Genomic DNA, 25,727 nt, shown 5'->3' with positions numbered 1-25,727 from the left:
TTTTCTCTGCATCCTTGCCAGAATTTGGTTGTCACTATATTTTGGCCATTCTGATAGATATATAGCAACATCTCATAGTATTTTATATTTGCATTTACCTAATGGCTAATAATATCGAGCCTCAGTTCTTGTGCTTATTTGTCATTCATATATAATATTCATTGAAATATCTCTACCTGTTTTCTTATTTTATTTATAATGGTCGAGTTTTTTTTGTTTTTTGTTTTTTTTCGAGACAGAGTCTCTGTGGCCCAGGCTGGAGTTCAGTGGCGCGATCTCAGCTCACTGCAAGCTCCGCCTCCCTGGTTCACACCATTCTCCTGCCTCAACCTCCCAAGTAGCTGGGACTACAGGTACCCGCCACCACACCCGGCTAATTTTTGTATTTTTAGTATAGACAGGGTTTCACCGTGTTAGCCAGGATGGTCTCAATCTCCTGACCTCATGATCCACCTGTCTGGGCCTCCCAAAGTGCTGGGATTACAGGCGTGAGCCACCGCGCCTGGCAACGGTCGAGTTTTAAGAGTTCTTTATATATCCTAAACACCAGTCATTTGTGACCTTCAAATATATTCTCCCACTTTTAAGCTTTTTTTTTCCATCCTCTTAATAGATTCTTTCTCATAGCAAAAGTTTCAAATTTTGGGACCCAGTTTATCAATTTTTGTGTTTCTGAATCCTGCTTTTGTCATGTCTAAGAGCACTTTGGTTAACCCTAGATCTCAAAGATTTAATCTGATGACTTGTTTCTTAAAGTTTTATGTTTTCCACTGAAGTTTGTAATTCATTTTGAATTAATTTTTGTGTAAGATATGAGATTTAGGTTCAGGGTTATACTTTTGCCTAGGGATGTCCAATTATTTCCAGAACAATTTGTTGAAAGAGCTATTTTTTTCTCCATTGAAATTGCTTTGGTACTTCTATCAAAAATTAGTTAGGCATATTGTGTGCACTTCTTTCTGGGTAGCCTCTTCTGTTACATTCATTTTTGTCTATCCTTTCACCAACCTCACATAGACTTCATTACTGTAGCTATATAATAAGTCACAAAATTCGGTAGAATCATTCCTCCCACTTCATTCTTCTGTTTAAAATTGTTGTAGCTCCTCTAATTTTTTGCCTGTTCATATAAATTTTGAAATAATCTTCTTTGTAGAAAAATGTCACTGATATTTTGATAGGAATTCATTTAACCATATATCAATTTAGGGAAATTTGACATCTTTCTTATGTTGAGTTTTCTAATCCATGAACATGGCATGTCTTCCCATACATTTAGATCTTCTTTCATTTACTTTATCAGCACTTTGTAGTTGTCAGCAAAAATGTACCATCCAGGTTTTGTTACATTTTCGTGTAATTATGTCAGTTTAATGATTGTAAATGCTATTGCATTTTTAATTTCTGTGTTCACTTGTTTATTGGTAACATATGGAACTGTAAATGATTTGTGTATGTTTACCGTGTATTCTGTGACTTTTTTGGACTATTACTCTAGAAGGTATTTTTGTAGATTCATTAGAATTTATAATATAGACAATCAAAATATCTGCAAAAAAATTGAATACTGTATTATTACATTCATATGACATTCTTGAAATGACCAAAAAATAAGTATGGAGAACAGATTAGAGGTTGCCAGGAGTTAAGGGGAGCCTGGGGACTGGAGCACAGTGGTTGTAGTTAAAAAAGGCCAACACAGGGAATCCTTATGTGATGGAACTCTTTTGTAACTTGGCTGTTCTTCTTTCTTGATTTATGTGACTTATACATAAATTTGTAACTTGACTTTTCTTGTTTCTTGATTTATGTGACTTATACAGTTAGGCTTCTGTATCCTTAGGTTCTGCATCCACAGATTCAACCAAATGCAGATGTGAATATAGTACTTGTGGGATGCAGGACCCACAGATGAATGTGGGACTTGAGCATCTGAGGATTTTGGTATTTGTGGGAGGTCCTTCAACAATGTCCCTTGGACACTAAGGGCTGACTGTATTTTCTTTTTCTTGCCTTATGCCACTGCTTAGAACTTCCAATACTATGTTGAATAAGTGTGAGAGTAGACGTTTTTATCTTGTTTCTTATCCTGAAGGAAAAGCATTTAGTCTTTCACCAGTAAATATAATGCCAACTGTAAATTTTTTGTAGATGCTGTTGATCAAGTTGAGAAAGTTTCCTTCTGTTCCTAATTTTTGACATTTTTGATCATAAATGGACATTGAATTTTGTCTTTCCTGCATCAGTAGATATAGTCATGTGATTTTTCCTTTAGCCTGTCATTATTGTATATTACATATTGATTTTTGAATATTGAACCAACCTTGAATACTTAGAATAAACCCTACTTGATCATGGAATATAATTCTTTTTATACATCACTGAATTCTGTTTTCTAACACTGTGTAAAGGAATTTTGTGTCTATATTCATTAGGAATATTGATCTGTAGTTTTTTATTTTTTACTATGATCTTTGCCTGGTTTTGGTATCTGAGTAATACTGCTTTCATAAAATGAAATACAAATTATTCTATCATCTTCTATTGCCTGAAGAGATTGTGTAGAATTGATGTTAATTCTTCTTTAAATGTTTGGTAGAATTTTCCAGTGAGATTTCTTTTGTGACAGTTTTAAAATTATGCATTCAACTTATTTATTAGTTATATAGCTACTAAATGATCTATTTCTTATTGGCTAAGTTGTGGTAGTTTGTGTTTTTTAAGGAACTGATTGGTTACACCTCAGTTACTAAATTTATGTGTGTAGAGTTTTTGTTAGTATTCTCTCATGGTGATTTTGATGTCTGCAGATTTTGCAATGATAATTCCTGTTTCACTTATGATATCCAAGATGCCTTAAGCATGAAATTGACTTTATGCAGCTTTACATATGATTGACTAAATGTGGCTTTGAAAGTTAATACCTATTTCGTGGTTAAAATAAAATCACTGTGTGTATTTAAAAACCTAAACCATATATCCTCTACATATATCTAGCCACATTGTGAACAGGTTATTGGACTATATTTTAAATTTCAGTACAGTTTGTATAATTTTAGTTAAATCCAATACATAATTAATCTTATCCACAGACAAATGTTTCAGGTATCTATTGCTACACAACAAACCATTCTACAACATAGTGTCTTAAAATAATGACTTTTTAAAATCATTCTTCTGTGGGGTGGTTGGGCTCATTTGGGTGGTTCATTTGCTCTAATTGGTGTGTTACCTGGCTGTTCAGCTAGGGCTGGAATATCAATACCTTTGTTCTTATGCCTGGAGCTTCACCTCAGATGATGGTTGCTTGAGACTATTTCTCTCTCTCTCTCTCTCTCTCTCTCTCTCTCTCCCCCTCCGCCCCTCCCCCCTTTCTCTCCCTTTCTCTCCCTCTTTCCATGTGGGGTTTCTAGCAGGAGAAGCAGACGTTTTACATGGTGCCTAGCTTCCAAAAAGAGGGAAAGCGGAAACTGCCAAGCTTCTATAGCCTTGGAACTTGCATAGTTTCACTGCTGCTGCCTTCTGGTCAAAGCAAACCAAAGTTAACCCAGATTTAAAAGAAGGGAAAACAGCCTACTACAACAAATAACTATAAAAGATCAAACAACATTCTATAAGGGTGTATGAACAAATAAAACATATTCAGTGCCTTTAAATTAATATTTTTAGAAAACATAGTATAAATTAGTTTAAATAATAGTATATGCCTCCTAAAGATGTGTCCAGTTCCTACTTCCTGACATCTATAAATGTTACCTAATTTGGAAGAAAAGTCTTTGCAGATATAGTATTGAGATGAAGATATGATTTCGGAAGATCCAGATGGGCCCTACATGCCATGACAAGCATCCTTATAGGAAAGATGGAGAGAGACTGAAGTAGAAGGAAGTAGGCAATCTGACTACAGAAACAGAGAATGGAGTAATGAGGCCACAAATTGAGGAATGCCAGCAGCCACCAGAAACTGGAGAAGGCAAGGTTCATGTTCTCCCCTAGAGCCTCCCGAGAAAATACCACCCTGGTAACGCCTTGATTTTGGTTGACTGTAACTTAATTTGGATTCTTTGGTCTCCAGAAGTATGAAAGAATACATTTCTGTTGTTTTGAGACATTAAATTTGAAGTAATTTTTTTTATTCTCAATGTTTTTTATTTTTTTAATACTAGGGCATATTAGTATATTTTATTTTATTTTTTGTTATACTTTAAGTTTTAGGGTACATGTGCACAATGTGCAGGTTTGTTACATATGTATACATGTGCCATGTTGGTGTGCTGCACCCATTAAGTCATCACTTACATGAGGTATATCTTATGTTAATAAAACTTTGTCTTAAAAACTTTTTGTCTACTTCAGAAATCTCTAAAAGAATTTTGAAAGATTGTCTATCTTTGATTCACAGAAGTCAACAAAAATATACTCCAATTTATGGAAATTGCTTTATGATTATAATTAATTTTGAAATAATTATGATTTCACAGAAGGGTGCACATGGAGGTGTATGCACCATTTACTCGACTTCCCCACCACTAACATCTTATGTCAGATACGGTACTATATCAAAACCAGCATATGGATGTTGGTATAATCCATAGTATGTCCACGTTTATAGCTCTATGAAATTTTATAAAATGTATACCTTCTTCTATCCCTTACCACAATGAAGATAGTAACCTGTGTGCCTTACCATATGATTCTCTCCTGCTACTCTTTTATAAGCACACCCACTTACCCTCTCCATCCCTAACTCTTCAAACCATGAATATGTTGTTTATTTCTATAATTATGTTGTTTTACAAATGTTATATAAAAATTGTTGTATATGTATTTCTTTGAAATTGGCATTTTTATATTGTTTTCACTGAGTATCATTTCCTTTGGGCACATGCAAGTTGTTGCATGTATCAATAGTTCTTTTTTACTGCTGAGTAGTGGTTCATGGTGCAAATGTAGCACAGTTTAACCATTCACCCATTGAAACGCATACTGGATAGTTTCCAGTTTTTTTCTATTATAAGTAAAGCTGCTATGGACATTTGTATACAAGTTTTGTAAGTTTTTTTTTTATTTTTCTGTGATATATCTCTGAAATATAGTTGCTGGTTACTATGAGAAGTCTTTATTAGTGTTAAAAGTAACCAAGTTGTTTTTCAGAGTGGCTGTACCATTTTACATTTCCACCAGCAACATGTGATTGATTTAGTTTTTACATGTCCTCACCAATATTTGGTGTTATTACTTTTAAAAACAAAGTTTAGCCATTCTGATAGGTGTGTTATTTGTAGCCCACCTTTTGGGAAAAAAACATATACATTTAATGAAGTATAAATTGTGACTTGGTATTGTTATTTGTAAAAAAAGTTCCCTTCCTTTTGATTGGCTCTGTAATTTTTTATTTGATAGCTCAGTGCAAAAATTTTATGTAAACCAGGATACAATTTGCAAAATACATTTCAATTTATTGAATTCTATATTGTTAAAAATATTTCACATTATTCATCAAGATTATTATTTCAGTATTTCATGAAATCTCTTGATGAAAATATTTTTCCTCTATAATTATACCGTAACTATAAACTAATCGGCATATGGTGACAATTTTTCTTGAGCATTACAGTATGGTCCAAATTTTGATTTTATTTGGATGGTCTTTATTTTTGTCCTATATTAGAAAATAGAAAAATGAATTTCATTTGAATCTATAAATAATTAAACATTTCATATTCAAATTAGTTCGTATTTAAATAAAACTTTTTTTTTTCAGTGAAATTTTAAGTTGTCAAAGACAGGGAGATAATTTACTAGTGTTCTAGTGCTTTATTATAGAATACTAAGCTTGTGACAAATGCCAAAAATTAGCCAGTGCAGATATATATGTTTGAGTCATCCATCATATATGTCAGATGCAGACACCTACCTGCTACTTCAAGTGTTTGCATATTTTCACTGGAAATGTTAATTAAAATTTAATATAATTTCAAAAGAGATTGTAACAATGGCTTGGGAGGTAGGAAATTTTGAAAGATGGAACAAGAATGGGGGAAAGTATTGAGTTAATTTTTTAGTGAACATATTATAGCAAGACTGGTCAAGATAAAAACAAAGAAAAATACCTATTACCAATATCAGTAATAAAGATAAGATATGATGACAAATTCTATATGTGTTTAAAAAACTGTGGAATATTATAGAACACTTTATGGCAATGAGTTTGGCACCTTACATAAAATGGACAAATCCTTCAAAAAGATGGCTTACCAAAAGTAAAACAAGAAAAGGAAAATCTTAGTAGCTGTATATCAATGAAATGAATTGAATTTTTAATTTAAAACCTTTCAGAAAGAAAACCCCAAGCCCAGATGGCTTTATTGGTGAGTGCTGCCAAACTTTTAAAGAAGAATAAAACTAATTCTACACACGTACTCTCAGAAAATAAAAGATAAATCATTTCAAAGCTTTCTAAGACACCACCAAAACCAGAGAAGCAAAATACATTTTATATATATATATACACACACACATATATACGTATACATATATACATATATACATGTATATATGTGTATAGATATGTATATATATACATACATATATACACCCACTTTCCTATGAATGTAGTTGAAAGAAAATCTATAACAAAATATAGCAGATTTATTTTAGTGATATATTAAAAAGTAATTCATCTTGACCAAGTGAGGTTTATTTCATAAATGAAAGATTGTTTTAAGATAGAAAAGCAACGAACGTGATACTCCATATGAATAGATGAAGAAATGATATGGTTATCTTAATAAAGGCAAAAATAATTTGTCAAAATTTAACACAGTAATTCAAACTAATGACCTCACTGAACTAGGAATATAAAGTAACTTCTCTAAACTAATAAAGGGATCTATGAAAACAATGTCCAATTAACATTGAACGTAGGGGAATATTGACTACAAATAACACTGAGACATAAATGAAGATGTTTGCCTTTAGCATTTCTAGTCAATGTTTTGGTGGATGTCTTAGCCAGTAAAATAAGTCAAGAGAAAGATATAAAAATAATAATTATAAAAATGAAAGTTAAATTATCATTATTGACTGATGACATGATTATGTAAATGGAGGTCCCTCGGGATCTTAGAAAGATGCAAAACTTGATTTAGCATCTTTGTGGGCAGAAGCCTATATTAAAAATCAGTTATATTGCATATACTAGCAAAATATAATTGAAACCTAAGAAAAGAATTTGCAATCATACCCCAAACACACATTAATCAGAAATAAATTTAACAAAAGTTGTGCAAGACCAATACACTGAAATCTCTGAAACACTGTTGAGAGAAATTAAAGACATGAAATAAATAAAAAGATACACCAAGTTTATAGAGTGGAAAACTCAATTTGGTAGATATCAGTGTTCCCCAAATAGATCAATGAAATCAATGTAATTCAATTTTAAATCCTAGTAGGCTGGGTTTTTTGTGGTAGAAATTGTCAAGCTGATTTCAAAAATTACGTGGAAATAAAAGAACCTAGAACAGGTGAAACAATCTTGAAAAAGAACACAAAAAGTAAAATGGTTGGGGTTAAGAACCACTGAGTTGGAAATTTATTATCATGATTTTAAAAATTTTGGATCTACTTTTAAGTGCTTCAAAATAGACTTATTTTGAAAAATATATGAAGATAACTAAAGCGATACAAAAAATGAGAGATTGAGAAAGAGGTAAATATAAGTTCAAATTTAAATACTGTAAAGTTCCCAACATATTTATGTATTTATGTTCATATACATAGATAGATGAATGGAAATATAGCAGTAGTTTTTGATTCATAATTTGTAAGCCATTTGGGGTTCTTTGCAAGCTTTAGAAACTGATGCTGGATAAGAGGCAAAGAAAAGTAATATTGGCAGTCACAGGAGCTCAAAGAAACAATGGGATGCTTGGCAATGAAATGGAAAAAGGCAAGAATGAAAATAGTTCTGAAAACTAGGAGCCAATGTCCATGACTACGGTAGTATTTACAGCCTGGGCATAATGCCTTTGATGGAATTGGATGACATGCCTACTTTTTTATCACTTTGTGCCTCTCCTCAAGATTAAAACTCCAGGGAGGTGGAAACTAAGCAAATGCTGAATTTTTTCGAAGATAGTGGCAGTATTTTTTTTTTCCTTTCTACGCATGCCTTTTGCAGTAGGGTTTTTTTGTCCCTTCCATCAAAAAGTAAGGTTTATCTCTACTCTTGAATCAGTATGGACTTAGGTTTGAGACTTTCTTTGGTCAATGAGGCATTAGCCGATGTGAAATAGAGAGAGGCTCTAGTAGCACTTGTACATTGGGCTCACCTTTTTTTTGGCTACAGTTGGAAATCTGAGCTACAATATGAACAAGTTGCAGGTAGTATTTTGGAGAGATTACTTATAAGCAAACCAAAGTGCTCCAGCTGACAGCCTGACTTTTGCTAGAATGTCAGTTAGACCATATTAGACCACCTTCTTGGAACTGACAGATCACTGCAGTGCAGGACCGAATTCAAGAACAACTGATCCTGTAAGCCTAGTTCACACTGCTAATTCAGAGAATCATGAATGAATTAAATTGTTTTTCAAAGCCACTAAATATAAAGGAGATTTGATGTGCAGCCATGGATAACTGAAACAAACAAAAAGTTGTGTTAAGGAGAAAATTAAACATGCAGCATTGGCTCTGGACCTAACATTGTCCTTAATATTACAGAAGCATCTACAACAAATCAGTTATATTATAGTCTTAGTGTTGTGATAATCATAGTAATAAAAGAGAGAATATATTGAGTCCTCTCAGTGTGCTGACATTGACTTATGTACTGTGTCAGTAGATAAGTATATTATTGTTCTCATTTTATAAATGAAGAAACTGAAGCACAGTTTAGTAACTTGGCCAGGGTCATAAAACCATAAGTGACAGAGTTACAATTTGAACTCAGATAGTCTCTTTCTAAAATCTATGTATAAATATTTGGGACCAATACATGTCTTTTCACATCAAAACATATTGATTCTTATAATATCACATTACAATTAAATAAGAAAGATTATATGAAAACATGAAGAGCTTGAGGTCATTATCCTCTTTTATATAATAAGTTGTTTTTTGCTTGTTTGTTTGTTTGTTTGTTTGTTTAAGACAGATCTCACTCTGTCACCCAGGCTGGAGTGCAGTGATGCAATCTCAGCTCACTGCAACATCCACCTCCTGGCTCAAGTGATTCTTATGCCTCAGCCAACCAAGTAGCTGGGACTAAAGGTGCATGCCACCAGGCCTGGCTAATTTTTGTAGTTTTTGGTAGAGATGGGGTTTCACCATGTTGGCCAGGCTGGTCTTGAACTCCTGGCATCAAGTGATCTGCCCATCTCAGCCTCCCAGTGCTGGGATTATAGGCATGAGCCACTGTGCCCAACCAAGTCATATTTACACAGTATCTATTACTTCCTACACGAAAGATGAGCATATTTTCACACTCTTATTTCTTTTTCTCCTCTCATTTCAATTTTCGATTTTGTTTTTTTTTGTAATTTAACTCACAATTGTCCCCTGCACATAATTTCTATAAAAAGTAAACCATATCTCCTTGTTTAAATTAATGTTCACTTCTATTCTTCAACATGGCTCCTCTTTACTAAGATCTTTTACTTTGTTTTCTCTGTTTGGCTAAATTTTATGATTATGTAGTCTTTCCCTCCATACCCCACTCCTTCATGCCATAGGGCTCATCATTTCTCTTATGCTTAGGAATATTTGCCCGTGGCTTTTATAATCAGAATACAAATTAATTGGGTATAAAATTGGAGATCACATATTTTTCTCTTAGTTTTATTGAAATTAATGAATATTATGAGAAGCGTTTTAATTTCATCTATTAATGGATATTATGAGAAGTGTTTTAATTTGATCTTTCTACTTCTGCTTGAAATCCCTAGGAATTCTTATCTTGGTAATTTATCAGTGTTTACTCTTCTGTATTGTTATTATTATTTGCAAATACAAGTCTTCAAGCAAAACCTCTGCTTTTCTTTTAGTATTTTGTATTTTATTAATTGTATTATTGTGTTTGGCTATACCAATTAGAAGTTTGTTGGATTACCTTTAGCTGACTTCAGTTTTCATTAGCTTTCTTCTAAATTACTTTAAGATATTTGTAACTTTTCATTTCTTTTTTGTGAACTTTCTTTACATCTGTCCTCCATGTCTCAGATATAGTTTCAGTAGTGTTTATTCTAGTTTCTGTTGTTTCTTTTTCTTTATTTTATTTTATTTTATTTATTTTATTTGAGACACGGTCTTGCTCCGTCACTCAGGCTGGAATGCAGTGGTATGATTTGTGCAACCGCTGCCTGCAACCTCTGCCTCCCCAGTTCAAATGATTCTCCTGCCCCAGCCTCCTGAGTATCTGGGATTACAGGCGCCTGCCACCACACCCAGCTAATTTTTGTATTTTTTTAGGGGAGAGGGAGTTTCACCATATTGGCCAGTATGGCCTCGAACTCCTGGCCTCAAGTGATCCACCCGCCTAGTGCTCCCAAAGTGCTGGGTTTACAGGCATGAACCACCACACCTGGCCTTCAGTTGCTTCTAATGTGACTTTCAGTCCTCTGATGAATTCTCCCATTTCTTGTGTTCATCCACTTACCTTTTTCTTTCAGTTAATCTTTTAGTTCACTTCCATGAAATTTGTTTTAAATAAATGTTTTCTTTGTAACTCTGAAGCACATTGTTTCCTGGTGTATATTTATATTCTGTATATGTCTTTTGCTTATGTTTCTTCCTCTGTCCACTATCACCTCTATCTTTCCATTTCCATACACATATTTTTCATTATTTGGAACCACTCATTTTCAATAGGAAAATTTCTATATTGGAATATTTTTTGACATGGGAAGTAGTGCCATATAAATTGAGTGAGCTGGGGAACTCCACATTTTCAATTTAGATTTATTCTCTGAAAGAGAGGTTGGCAAATGTTTTCAGTGAAGAGTTAGTAAACATTTTAGGCTTTACGGTCCATAACAATAACTCTGTTGTTGTAGCACAAAATCAGCCATAACAAAATGTAAATCTATGGGCATGGATACGTGCCAACACAATCTTTTTTTTTTTTTTTTTTTACAAAATACAGATGGTGGGTTGTATTTGGCCCATGAGCAATATTTTATGGGCATGGATACATGCCAATGCAATCTTTTTTACAAAATACAGATGGTGGGTTGTATTTGGCCCATGAGCAATATTGTGTTGACTCCTGCTCTATTGTACAGTTGTAGACAGGAGGCTCTTACCCAATAATGATGAGGACAAGTATTACAACTCTTCGGTGCAGATGAAGTGCAGTGAGTGATAGTTTGTTCCTTAGTTGATTCTCTGTCACAAGAATGGATGCTGCTAAGTTGGCAGAGATTGTGCTGTTACTTGATACTGATTCCACTACTGTCCATATGACCTATCGAGCACTGATACTTTATCACTCTATCTCTCTTCCTGGACATTTCTCTTCATTTCTTCTTCTGTTCTCAGATGTAACAATTGTAATACATTTTTGGCAATTGCCAACCTCTCTTTTGATTTTCTTTTTCGTCTATGTTTATGGACTACATTTATGGACTTAGTTTTTAGGCGGGCTTTTAGAATTTATAAAAATGGTTATCCTTCAAGAAAGTTACTCTTAAAAATTTGAAATTGATCTGGCTTCTAAATTATTGTTGCTATACGTAGTTTTAATAAATCTCTTCAGAAACTAAATTTATTTATTTACTTTTGGCTATATGAAACCTGTGCACAAGAAGTGAATTCTTATGTTCAGTGGGTGCATGGTCTTAAAGTAAAAATACAAACAAGCTGGGCATGGTGGCTCACGCTTGTAATCCTAGCACTTTGGGAGGCCGAGGTGGGTGGATCACGAGGTCAGGAGTTCAAGACCAGCCTGACCAAGAAGGTGAAACCTCGTCTCTACTAAAAATACAAAAATTAGCCGGGCATGGGGACGGGTGCCTGTAATCCCAGCTACCCAAGAGGCTGAGGCAGAGAATTGCTTGAACTCGGGAGGCAGAGGTTGTGGTGAGCCGAGATCACGCCACTGCACTCCAGGCTGGGTGACAGAGTGAGACTCCATCTCAAAAAAAACAAAACAAAACAAAACAAAAACAAAAACAAACAAAAATGAAAACATCTAAGTGCAAAATACTTGTTTAGTTATATGATCTTATTCTTTAAACCTTTCGGTTCATTCATTCAACAGACAAGTTTAAACATTGGTAATATGGGGGTGAGTAAGATAAACAATGTCATTCTCAAGGCAATGACTTATTTTCTCCCAGACTTACATGTTATTGTGAATATTTTAATGTTAATTACAATTCTTCCCCTATCTTCCTACAACCACCCCAGACAGACCAAGAAGTGGGACAGGGTAAGAAAAATAGTAAGAAAAGAGAGCTTTGATAATTTTATTTATAATATCATTAAGGATTCATTATAGTTTTTTGCTCATATGAGAAAAGGAGCTCTTAATGCATGCAAATACCCACTTCAACTCCCTTTTTAATAAGTATTTTATTTTATAAAGTTTGGCTAGAGTTGTTATACAATATCTATAGTATATATTTATGTATATTCAAAGTGTTTATGATATAATATTACATTTAAAATTTATTTACATTAGATACTGACTTTTTAAAATAGAAAATATGACCTTCAGGTAGTTTGATCAGAATTTTTAAGTGTAAACTTTGCCAAAGGATATCTTACGCAAATTGGTGAGGATTATTCACTTGGTGTGTAAAAAACATGCAGTAGTAGCCAAAGGTATTACTTTTTATTTTGATTTTTGTGTGTGTATTTTTTGTCCAAAGAATAGAAATGTATAGAAGAGATATAGTATTTTCCGTAAAAATTTGGGGGAGATTCATGGTTCACACTATTTAAAATTTTTTTTCTTTGTAAAATGTTGAGTGTTTTTACTATAATAGTATCTCTAAGCTTGGATACACTCCTTAGTTTTCTGTCTGTATGGAAAAAGCAAAAGGAATAAGAAACCAAAGTTTATTGTGGGAACTGAGGTTAAGAGAGGCATAACTATCAGCATTTACACAATTAATAAGTTATAGTGCTAGGACACAACTCCAAATTTGTCAGACTAAAATCCATGCTCTTATCCATATATCACTTGCTACTATGCCAACACATTTTATCTTCAGATAATTTAATAAATGTAAAATTTTTTCTGGATAATTCATGTCTTACAAATCACAATTTTTTATATGTCAGGTTGTTTTCTTCCAGCAAATACCATCTAGAAATTTGTTTATTTCAGTTTTTCAATGGCTATATTTATTAATGTATTCAACTAATATTTACTGAGCTGTAGGGGAAATAATATAAATTAAACAGACAAAATGTCAAACCTCATGAATTATTTCCATATCAAAACTTTATTGGCCTCTGTGAAATAGTCACTGTGATCACTTCTCGGCCTTTTTGCTAAGATCAAGTGTAGTATCTGTTCTTATCAGTTTAAAATAATCACTGTGGGAAGTTTTACACCTATTCTGGAGATGTGTCTATCACTCAAAATATTTTGGGAATGCATCTCTTTCACAATTTTCTAAACAGTTTTCTCTTAATCTTCACCAAATCCTAAACGAGGAGTGTTTGCTCTTAGGGTATATATTTTAATTTTAAAACAACTAAACATCATCCCAACCTAAAGGCAACAAATTAGTTACATAGTAAGTTAAGTAATTTTTTTTCCACTGGGTTACCCAACACTTTGTCTTGCTCATTAAGATTATAGATTGAAATATGATAGCTGTTTTATTTGACTTTTAATGTCAATCTAATAGCAGTTCTCTTAAGAAATTCTATTTTATTCCAGAAATGAAGGGCGGAATTCTTGGGCTACCATTTCATAAACTTCCTGATTCAGATTTGAAGAGAAGCACTCATATTTTTCAGTCACATTTTAACATAGTGTCACTGGTCTGTAGACATGTCTTATATACTTACTTGGTCTGTATCTGAGTGGGGAAAAGGATAGGAGACGTAACATACAAATAAAGAAAGGAAAAAAAATCCCAAAGTGATTACAGTGTTTTTCCTGAGCTGTTAAGAGACTGATCACATATATAATGTACATTTTGATCATTTCTTGTCTCATTTATACTTTTCCTTATGTTTGGGTATGACCTCTCTCCATTTATGCTCAACTCTAATTTTATCCAACATTCCTGATCTTTCCTGTTGTAATAATGTTGGGTCATTTAAATTCTGCACTATAGAATTGTTATTTGATGTACCTTTCTCTCTATTAAATATAAGATCCTTAAAAACATGCTTTGTACGTTTCATTGATTATTGTATCCCATAAAGCCTCATCACAATAAATATCAAATGGGTTGGGTGAGATCACTTATGCAATATAATCCCAGCACTTTGGGAGGCCAAGGCGGGATCCCTTGAACCCAGAAGTTCGAGATCTGCCTAGGCAACATAGTGAGACTTCATCTCTACAAAGAAAAGAAAAATAAAATTAGCTGGGTGTGGTGGTACACACCTGTAGTCCCAGCTACTTCTGGGACTGAGGCAAGAAGATCTCTGGGAGAGGTACAGGCTGCAGTGAGTCCTGATTTTGCCACAGCACTCCAGCCTGGGTGACAGAGTGGGACCCTGTCTCCAAAAATAAAAATAAAATAAACTAGGTTAAATTTTTGAGAACAATTAATATCAAATGAGTGAATGACGAATGTTTGAACAGAAGAGATTATATATGAGACAAATTTACAGAGTTGGTTTGCAATTGTGTTTATAATTCCACAAGGAACAAAATCAGGGATATATAAGAAAATATCTGCTTTAGTCAGGGAGGAAAAAATAAAGAATTAAGAAAAAGAGTCCTAAAAGTTTAGTTACTAATGAACAGAATATTCATTATGCATTGGAGTGTATCTGAGATTTTTGCAAGAAGGAGGATGTTAGCTAAGAAAGTTGTATTTGAAGCTCATATGTGCTTTAAAATTCTTATACTTATGGGAATATTAAGCTCTGAAATGCTAAAGACAGTTATATGTTTTATACTCTGTAGAAAGGGTTTCTATCATAAAAATAAACAAAAAAGAATAATTCTGTATTTAAATTTTTTCATCATTAAATATGATCACATTTCAACTTATAATTTTACAGGTACCTACGGAATACTGGACATACGGATTCAGAATCCATAAGGCTTTATCACCTTGAATCAAGGATTTATTTGATATCATCCTCGATCTTTACTTCCTATCAAGTAACATTGTTTTGAAAAACAGAATTAACACATTTGCCATAAGGGAGTTTTTTTTTTTTTAAATACTTCGCATACTCTCCAATGCCCAAAAATAGCAAGGTGGTAAAAAGAGAATTAGATGATGATGTTACTGAGTCTGTCAAAGACCTTCTTTCCAATGAAGACGCAGCTGATGATGCTTTTAAGACAAGTGAACTAATTGTTGATGGCCAGGAAGAGAAAGATACAGATGTTGAAGAAGGATCTGAAGTCGAAGATGAAAGACCAGCTTGGAACAGTAAACTACAATACATCCTGGCCCAAGTTGGATTTTCTGTAGGTTTAGGAAATGTGTGGCGATTTCCATACCTATGTCAGAAGAATGGGGGTGGTAAGTAATCTTTTTAAGTGATAAATTACTGTAGTAAATTGCAATTGGGTTTCTCAAATAGCTCCTATTATTGCTGTTTCTCATTATTTTTGAAACTTTCGATTTCATTGTAAAGCTAGAGAAACCCACTTCTTTGTGGGAAGTGAGCCCAGATATGTTTTCAGATTACGTTTCCACAGGAGCAGATGGGCTTGCTGTGAATGCTCAGGGATTGCTTAAGGGTAACACATTCTCAACTTCTTTCTCTGGAAGCTTATTAAACAACTCTGAATAACTGAGTGAAACTTTTCTTGCATCATTTGTGCCTGTAAATTATTCCCTTTGAAGAATAACCTAAAGCTTCTGATATATGACAATACTGGTGAAGGAAAACAGAATTTTCTCTCCGTGATTTATTAATTCTTAATTTTAAGTTGCCTCATTCTTCAAAAAATACAAAATGATATGTAACTTAGAATAATCATAATCTTCAAATGCTGATGAGAACATTTAGATCCCAGTAGAAGGAATGTAAACAGATAATACAATGCTAGACATTCTTCATTCTTAGGCATTTTATGCATTTCCTTTCCAGTTCTATGGGGGTATTTTGGAACAATGTTCCATTTCAAAGACAACTTTAAAGAAATTAGCAACCTTAATTTTAAACAAAATTATCTGCAACATCATTGCTATTCTTGCTATTAATATTTGCATTTGTACTTATAAAGGCTTACTTAGCAAAATTATCTTAGAAGTCTAGGGAAAAAACTTTACAAAGGGGAAAATTGTTTACATATGATGCTAGTTCTATAGTACACCAAAACCAAACTGAATTTAATTTAACTAACATTGGATTGAAATGTTATTATCTATGTATATGAAATATTATTATTTATGTACATGTACATGCTGTTAAAATAAGTGTGGCTGAAAACAAAATATTCCATAAGTCATGCATTTCAGGACACAAAGTATATAAAGAATATTTTGGTATTTGATTCTAGTTTGTGATAATTTTATTGACTGGACAAAAATATGGTTTATTTTTAATGTGGTTGTAATCTACAAACCCTACATCAAATAAAATAATAAAACCCATGCGTATGTAAATTTTTTCCTGGCCACTGAAACATGAAACTCTTAAGATGCTATGGTGACAAAATATGTTTAAGATATCTTTTAGTTAATTCAAACAGGCACAAAACAAAAGGTTTGGAAAAAGTAGCCCATTTGGCAAATCTGCCTTAGAGGTAAAGATCAATACCTAGAGTCAGTGACGCACTGTGCATCCCTATACTGAAAAGCTCCTTAGCTAGCTGGTAACCTCACACATGAATTATTTATTAAATCAGCTGTAAGCAACTATGTACTATCCTGCTTTTTGTTTCTCACAAATCATTCCATTTGCCAAGACTAGCAGAATATCAATTCTGGTTTTAAGACTTTTTTGCCTTGTAAATCGTATTGACCACACTATTAAGGAGGATAGCTGATTTGGCTGAAAAGTCAGGTTGACTTCCATTTAGTACAATTTCTGTCTTGCTGGAGAGTGCTAAAAGATTTTATATGTAGTAATTGGTTCTTAGCACAAATGGCTCCTCCTTCTTATTTCCATACATTAAAAAAGTCAAAATATCCTTTCTAGTATTATTTCTTTTCTACTAAATGGAAATACTAGAAAGCAGTAGTGTACATATTATAAAATACAAACCGATTTTTCACTTTAGAATGGTTGTTACAGTACCAAAGATTGTACTCACCATTCAGTATGGCATTGAGTCTTCTAATTGTTGGAGGAATATCTTCTGGCTAAACAACCAGAAGATAGTCCTCTGCCTCAGGCTATCAAAATCTTATTCATGAATCACTTGAGCACTTTTTGAGTAATAGAAAAAAAAGGTAATAGAGTCAATATAAGTTTATTTGCCTAATGATATTATCCTTTTAAAACACAATGGTTAAGCGAAGTAGGTGGTATAGTATAGAGACTTCCAGATCAGGTTTTGAAGTCAATTTCACTGTTTGAAGCCTGGTTCTTTTACACACTACCCATGTGACCTTTCACAGGCTACCTCATTTGTTCAGGCTTTGTTTCCACCCTGTAAAATAGGGTTAATAATTTTATCTATCTCCAAGGATTCTTGTAAGGGATACATTAATAGCTACAGGTAATGTGCTTAGAAATGTGGCTGGCAAATAGTACATGTTCAAATATATGTATTTAAAGCGTAACACATTTATTAAATCGTAGTCTTTCATAACATGGGAACTTTCAGAAATGAAGACCCAAAGACTCAGGGAAAACTGTTTTTTTTTTTCTTTTTTTTCTTTTTTTTCTGAGACCCAGCCTTGCTCTTTTGCCCAGCCTGGAGTTCAGTGGCGCAATCTCTGTCTGCTCACTACAAGCTCCGCCTCCCGGGTTCACACCATTCTCCTGCCTCAGCCTCCCGAGTAGCTGGGACTACGGGCGCCCGCCACCACGCCCGGCTAATTTTTTGTATTTTTGGTAGAGACAGGGTTTCACCGTGTTAGCCAGGATGGTCTTGATCTCCTGACCTCATGATCCGTCTGCCTCGGCCTCCCAAAGTGCTGGGACTACAGGCATGGCCACCGTGCCCAGGCAACTGTTTTTATGCTTAGATTACCTGAAGAATAGGCAGCCATGTAGAAATGTGATTGGACAAAAGGGTAGATCTAATGAGAACAGACTAAAGGAAGCAAACCCAGCAAGTCCTGTCTGTTCAGATTTTTCTTGACCTCTCTGAGTAGCATTCCTTCCTCCTGGATATGAAACAGGACGTCTCCGGAATGAGGATCTTCAAGGGAGAAGGGAGAAAATGACCTTTCTAGGTTTTGTGGCTTGCTTTGGGGAAGAGGCATTCTAGTTTCTATGACCCACCTTGAGGGAAAGAAATCTTGTGTCTGTGACTTGCTTCAGGGACAAAAAAAGAGTGGGAGACAGGAGTAAAGAAAAAGGCCAGGAAGCCTTGGCTTCCGAGGTCCTTCCAATTTCCTTTAGTTCAAGGTATCCAGCATGCCAACGTGCCACGCTTAAAAGAAAAATTATTTCAATAGCTTTTGGAGTAGAAGTGGATTTTTGTTACATAAATGAATTATATAGTGGTGAATTCAGAGATTTTAATGTACCCCTCACCCAAGTAGCATACATTGTACATAATATGTAGTTTTTTAACCCTATCCCCTATCCCAATTTTCCCCTTCTGAATCTCTAAAGTGCATTACATCATACTGTATGCCTTTGCATACTTATAGCCTAACTCCTACTTATAAATGAGAACATAAAGTTTTTGGTTTTCTACTCCTAAGTTATTTCACTTAGAATAATGGCCTCCAGCTCCATTCAATTTAATATGAAGGGCATTATTTTGTTCCTTTTTATGGCTGAGTAGTATTCTGTGGTGCATAATATCACCTTTTCTTTATCCACTCATTAGTCGATGGGCACTTAGGCTGGTTCCACATCTTTGCAATTGTGAATTGTACTGCTGTAAACATATGCATGTAAGTGTCTTTTTTTTGTTTTTGTTTTTGGCTTTTTTTTTTTTTTTTTCGACAAGGTCTCACTCTGTCACCCAGACTGGAGTGCAGTGGTGCGATCTCAGCTCACTGCAACCTCTCCCCATCTTTGGACTCAAGAGTCAGTCTTCCCACCTCAGCCTTCCGAGTAGCTGGGACCACAGGTGCGCAGCCCACGCTCAGCTGTTTTTTTTTTCTTTTTTTTTTTTGTATTTTATTTTTTTTTTAGTAGAGACGGGGGGGTCTCACCATGTTGCCCAAGCTGGTCTCGAACTCCTGAACTCAAGCGATCTGCCAGCCTCGGCCTCCCAAAGTGCTGAGATTACAGGCATGAGCCACCGTGCCCAGCCTCAAGTATCTTTTTCATATAATAACTTTTCTTCCTTTGGGTAGATATCTAGGAGTGGGCTTGCTGGATTGAATGTAGATCTACTTTCAGTTCTTTAAGGGTTCTTCATACTGTTTTCTATAGAAGAATTTGAGATAGAAGAAAAGTCTAAGTATCCAACAGCATGTCACGCACACATAACTGGAAAAAAATCCCCAATGAGTTCAGTCATAATTCTTTCTCTCTCTCTTTTTTCTTACTCATTCACATGCATATAAAAAACCCATTCATAATCTAAGATTTGATGCAGATGTTAAAATTCACTTTCAGTCTTTGGGAAAAACATTAAGGTCAGCAGTTCCTGAATGTTACTAATCATTTTAGAATTAGAATTTTGTTTTCTAAGCTCATGCATCCAATTTTTACATTGTATATGTAGTTTTGTTAGAATCAACTAAGAATGAAAGACTGAAAATCAGTCATAGAAAGGTTCAGATTATGTAGCAACCACTATGTAGGGAAGTGCCTGGATATAATCATTATTACAGAGATATACAGATGCTGAGATAAATAATTTGAAAAAATCCATTATTTCACTGCTTCAGCTGAATACAGTTACTCACTAAATATTTGTGTTCCACTAAATATTCCATTAAGACGATTCGAATAGCTTCAAAAATCTATTCAGTGCCATTAAACATATGATAAATATGTAGCAAATGTATAATAAAAGGCTCTTTATAGAAAACAGGAATTAGTTACCATTGATTGTAAGACCATTACATTTAACAGTATCTAGTTGGACAAAACTGCAGATTAAAAAATTGAATGTAAGAAGTTTAGCTAAGAGGTCATTTAATAATAATTTGCACATGTAGCCTCATGTAGGAATGACCTCCGCAGGCTGAGGTGGGAAGATCCCTTGAGCTGGGTAGTTTGAGAATGCAGTGAACAGTGATCACACCACTGTACTTCAGCCTGGGTGACAGAGTGAGAGCCTGTCTCCAAAAGGAAAGAAAAGGAAAGAAAGACACAAAGAAATGAGTAAAGATTTCACATTCATCTTTTTATAATTCAGTTAATAGAATCTTGTATTAACATTGTCAAACTAGGTACTTTTTGAAATCACTAGTCATAGTCATATGTCTTAATTTGTGATTTAACTAAAAAGTACTTTTTAAAATATGGAAATTTTATTACAAGGATAATAACATATACATTTTTACAATAGATATTAAATGTTTCAATTTCTTAATGACTCACTACCTTTTCTGATAATTTTGGAAAACAAAAAAACTATTTGTGTACTTCTTTTATGTAGTATTTATGGGAAAAATGACATTTGTCTCTGGTAGAAGTTATGTTGCTGTTTTTTTTTTTCTTTTTCAGTCTAAGCAGACATTTCTTCTTCCATGATGTTATTTTATTTGGAAAAAAAAGTCAACATTAATGCCATAAAATCTCATTCACTCTAATTTTTCTGATTTAGAATGCATTATTTCAATGAGTTCGTATAAATTTTAATAAATGAGTTCATAAACATTGTGTGAATAAGATTTCTAGGAGTTTGTGAAACCTGCCCCAGAAAAGAATGAATTTTAAATAATCAATTATTTTTATGGAAAATGAAACTGTTTTACTCTTTAAATAAATTTAAACTAAAGCTATTCATTAATATTCTTAATTTTACCCTAATTATTTTATTATCAGAAACTCTTTGTAGAAATCAAGTTCAAGTTTCAGAATCTAGAAAGTGCAAAGTAATGAAATTGTGTCTTCTTCAGAGTTCTCCATAATTGCACTATATAGTAATTCAAATATTATCTTTAATGGGATAAACTGAATTAGTGTATTTTCTACTGTATTGAAAATATAATCTATTTTTTGTTCTTGTTTCTTTAGGTGCATATCTTTTACCATATTTAATACTACTTATGGTAATAGGTATTCCCCTTTTTTTCTTGGAACTCTCTGTGGGTCAAAGAATTCGGCGAGGCAGCATTGGTGTATGGAATTACATAAGCCCTAAACTGGGCGGGATTGGATTTGCAAGTTGTGTAGTAAGTTTCCTGGTGTTGGTGTATGCTCTAATCTTTATAGGGTTTCAAATTATATAATTAACATTTAAATGAAACTTTGGAGTGTGTGTTAATAAACAACTCTTTTACTATGTTTTAGAAAACGTTACTGGCATATGGATTAACTATAAATATTAATATAGCTCAATGTTGTTAATGCCTGTTCTAAGTCCTGAGAAAGACATTAACTTTTTAGAAAAGATAATGTGTCCCAAATAAATAATAAAATGAAGAGGATTTTAAAATGTTAAATAAAATTTTATGCATTTGATCTCATTCTTTTAATGGAAGAGGTATGAGAGGTTTAATGGGATATCATTTTATTTTGCAGGTGTGCTATTTTGTAGCTCTCTACTACAACGTCATCATTGGCTGGAGTTTGTTTTATTTTTCTCAGTCTTTTCAGCAACCCCTGCCTTGGGATCAGTGTCCTTTGGTGAAAAATGCTTCACACACTTGTAAGATATGTATAATATAGTGTTTTGGTATTTAAGCATTATAAGAGTGGCAAAGGTACAAGCTTTCAAGATTTTTTTCTTTTTAAAATAATGTAGAAACATCATTCAAAATTATCATTATAACAGACTTTGCTCACATTCAGGATTGACATACTCTTAGAGATAGACTTTTGGGACCATCTAATTTTTCTAGCTCTTTCCAAGTTACTTTACTATGCCCTATGATATTAGGGTAAAGTATTATAAGCCTTCACTTATTAACTTTGATAATCTTTATTTTGTATGCCCTGATTGATGCCTTACATTTTCATTAAAACTAAGAGAAAGGGGACAGAAACAAGAATTTGAATGAAAATAGTTGCTTTTATGTCTTTGGTTCTGTTGTTTCATGCTTTTCCCATCATTTTTTTAAATCCCATAATATAATATAAATATTTTAAAGAGCAGTCACCTATAGTAGTGATGTCTAGTAAACATAGATTGTAATGCAAAGATATAGTTTATATTTTTCAAGTAAACATGTTTAAAGAAAGTAAAAAGAAATAGATGAAATATTTTACTTAATCTATTATATAAAAATACTATTTCAATATATAATTACTCTAAACATTATTAATATAATTCACAATAATTTTCTTATACTGAATCTGAAATCTAGTTCAAATTTCACATTTGTAACCCATGTCACTTTAGATTGGCCCCATTTCAAAAGCAACATGTGGCCAGCAGCTAGCATATTTGACAGTGCTTACCCAGGGAGTCAATCCCATAATTCCAAGGGTAGTAGGGGTGATAAACCTGATTTGCTTAAATTACTTTGATAAGGGGTTGGGTGGGGTGGCTCACACCTGTAATCCCAGCACTTTGGGAGGTCGAGGCAGGTAGAGCCCCTGAGGTCAGGAGTTTGAGAACAGTCTGGCCAATGTGGTGAAACAACATCTCTACTAAAAATACAAAAATTAGCTGGGTTTGGTGGCGGGTGCCTGTAATCCCAGCTACTTGGGAGGCTGAGGCAGGAGAATCACTTGAATCCGGGAGGCAGAGGTTGCAGTGAGCCGAGATCGCACCATTGCACTCCAGCCTGGGCGACAGAGCAAAACTCAGTCTCAAAAATAAGAATAAAATAAAATAAAAATAAATAAATAAAAATTACTTTGATAAGAGGTTCACATATTCTTACTGCAGGACTGCATAAGAAATATTTAACAGGATACATTTCTGTTGGTTGCACAGTTGAATTTTTATTGTTCATTGTGAATTTACATGCTGCTATACAATGGTAGTACTTTTCTAGGAAGCATTAAGAATTCACTTACAGGTTTATTGGAAAAGAAATTGTCTCATTGCTCTTTATATTCTGAAATAATTGTGTGTTACTTTTCTTTCTACAGTTGTAGAACCAGAATGTGAACAAAGTTCTGCCACCACCTATTACTGGTACAGGGAAGCACTGAATATTTCAAGTTCCATTTCTGAAAGTGGGGGCTTAAACTGGAAGATGACCATCTGCTTGTTGGCTGCCTGGGTCATGGTTTGCTTGGCTATGATCAAAGGCATTCAGTCTTCTGGAAAAGTTAGTATGTTAGAGCCCTTCCCCATTCTGCTAATCACCATTTCTGGATTCATCCCTCTCTCAAATTCTGTTACAGATTTCTGTGGGCAAATCACACATAACACTTCATTCTAGGTAGTTAAATATTAGTGAAAAGTGACACTTTAAAAGTGTGCTTACATTTTTAAAAAGACAAATAAAAACAGTGTTTTATAGTGAAATCTAAGGTTAATTATAATCTTTCCTTATTTCAACAAGGTCTTTAAAATTTTTGTGAATACTTAAAAGTCCTTTCTTTTTGCCCTTTATTCAATCAGCCCTAATGTTTCAGTTCTCTAATTACCAATTAGTTAAATTATGGAAATTGGGGAAAGTGGTAAAATGAGTAATTCATTCATTTTGTTTGTTTGATATCATTTGTTTCTCTCTGCTGTAGGTGTTCTAAGGAATAGTTGCATAAGACATTTTGAAATAATGTAATGTGGAGTGTTTCTTAATGCTCTGAACATCATTAAGTAGTTAATAATAATTCCAACAAGGAATTCAGAGTAATGTAAAAGACTAAATATCATTCCTTCTAAGGCAAATTGAAAATTAGAATGGTTGTGGTTTAAAAAGACATTAAGTGAATTCTAGGTAGCTTGTTTGTTATTATTTTTAAAGGACGCGCTAGGAAAGTAATTGCTATTCACTATTTTGCTTTCGTATTACTTTTTTTTTTTTTCATTATCACAGCCATTGTTCTAAAGCTCTCCTCATCTCTTGGCTGGATCATAGCAAGAATTTACTGTTGGCTCTTCTCTCTGCCGTTTAACTGTCCAGCTGTGCTATTTTCCTTTTCAAAGTATAACTCTGATTTCAGGCTAACTTATTACCACTCATCATCATATACTAGCAGGAATGGCAATAGTAGTAGTAGTAGCAGCAGCAATAGTAGAAGTAGTCATAATAACAATAATAATAAATGATGATAAAGATGTTTCTGACAAGAATTAGGGTAAGAACAGTAATTGAAGCCAATTATTTATTACAAATTTATTTTGCTTTGGGTACTGTGATAACTACTTTTTATACTTTATCCCATTTAATTATAAAAACCACTCTTGAGAAGTAATTTTTATTTTCAGAACCATTTTACAGATTTAAAATAAACAGGTTTGAGGAATTAGGTTAACTTATCCAAAGTTTCATGGCTATTAAGTTCCAGTATTTGGAGTCAAATGCAAGTCTGTCTAAATCTAGAGCCCATGTTCTTTAACTGCAACACTATAATGTCTCACCATGTCCTAGTCCCACCAATTAGTGAACTCTTTTAGGGCAGAAGTCTGTCTAATTCATCTTTGCTTCCTGTTGCTTTATATTTAATTAAAAATTTCAGTGACTTTTTAACTTGTAAATTGTAGCTGATTTTACATTTATCTTCCTGAAGGAAACTCTGTATCATTTTGTCTTTTGAATTTGTGAATATACTTGTTAACACATCTAAATATCTTTAAGTCTTTGGCAATGTTATTGTATTATATGACTAAATAACTTCGAATTGTTCAATTGTGTGTGTCTTCCACTATGTCAGAGCCACATTCCCGTCACATTATAAATGAAGGAGTGGATTCTTAAATAAGACCTAACCATATTTATATGATTCCTAACATAATATCATTTGGTAGAAAGAAAACCAACTGTGGTCATCCAGAGAAGCTCAAAAACTCTTGTACTCAGGTTCTCTTACTACCACGTTTTGTTTCTGTTTCTTCTTAGTCTGTGTCTTAGCATTACTTAAAGAACTATTCATCCTTTTCTTATCACAGAATCTTGGGGTTGTTTTTCTCATGTCATGTAGTGTAAATTTATATAGAAAATGTCATACAATTTATTTAGTACATACATTTATTATTTTAATGAGAATGCCTCAGGAAAAGACTAGTATTTGGGCAATATTTGAAAGAATTTAACAGGCACTGATGGGGAGAAAGCTAGCTGTAGGTAATGTGAGCAAAGATGTGGAAGCCAAAATTGTCACAATTCCTCAATCTGAAACAATGAGTTAAATATAACAAGAATGACTTTATGAGGAATTAAAGGTTAAGCTTTGTGTTTACCTACTAAACAGAAAATGCC

The 25,727-nt window shown here is 33.6% G+C and overlaps 1 protein-coding gene and 1 pseudogene across 1 annotated transcript in view; both read left to right on the top strand.

Moving 5' to 3' along the window:
• SLC6A15 (solute carrier family 6 member 15) overlaps window positions 1-25,727 on the top strand; it is a 57,166-nt gene that overhangs the window by 5,237 nt on the left and 26,202 nt on the right. The window contains exons 2-5 of the mRNA XM_003811644.7: window positions 15,202-15,674; window positions 21,424-21,581; window positions 21,931-22,057; window positions 23,449-23,630. Coding sequence (XP_003811692.1) covers window positions 15,386-15,674; window positions 21,424-21,581; window positions 21,931-22,057; window positions 23,449-23,630 — 756 coding nt within the window. The 5' untranslated portion in view covers window positions 15,202-15,385. The remainder of the gene's footprint in view (window positions 1-15,201; window positions 15,675-21,423; window positions 21,582-21,930; window positions 22,058-23,448; window positions 23,631-25,727) is intronic.
• LOC112436848 (U2 spliceosomal RNA) lies at window positions 13,484-13,637 on the top strand (annotated as a pseudogene).

Source organism: Pan paniscus, chromosome 10 (genome assembly GCF_029289425.2).
Source record: "Pan paniscus chromosome 10, NHGRI_mPanPan1-v2.0_pri, whole genome shotgun sequence".
NCBI lineage: Eukaryota > Metazoa > Chordata > Mammalia > Primates > Hominidae > Pan > Pan paniscus.
This window is presented reverse-complemented; position numbering and strand designations above follow the sequence as displayed.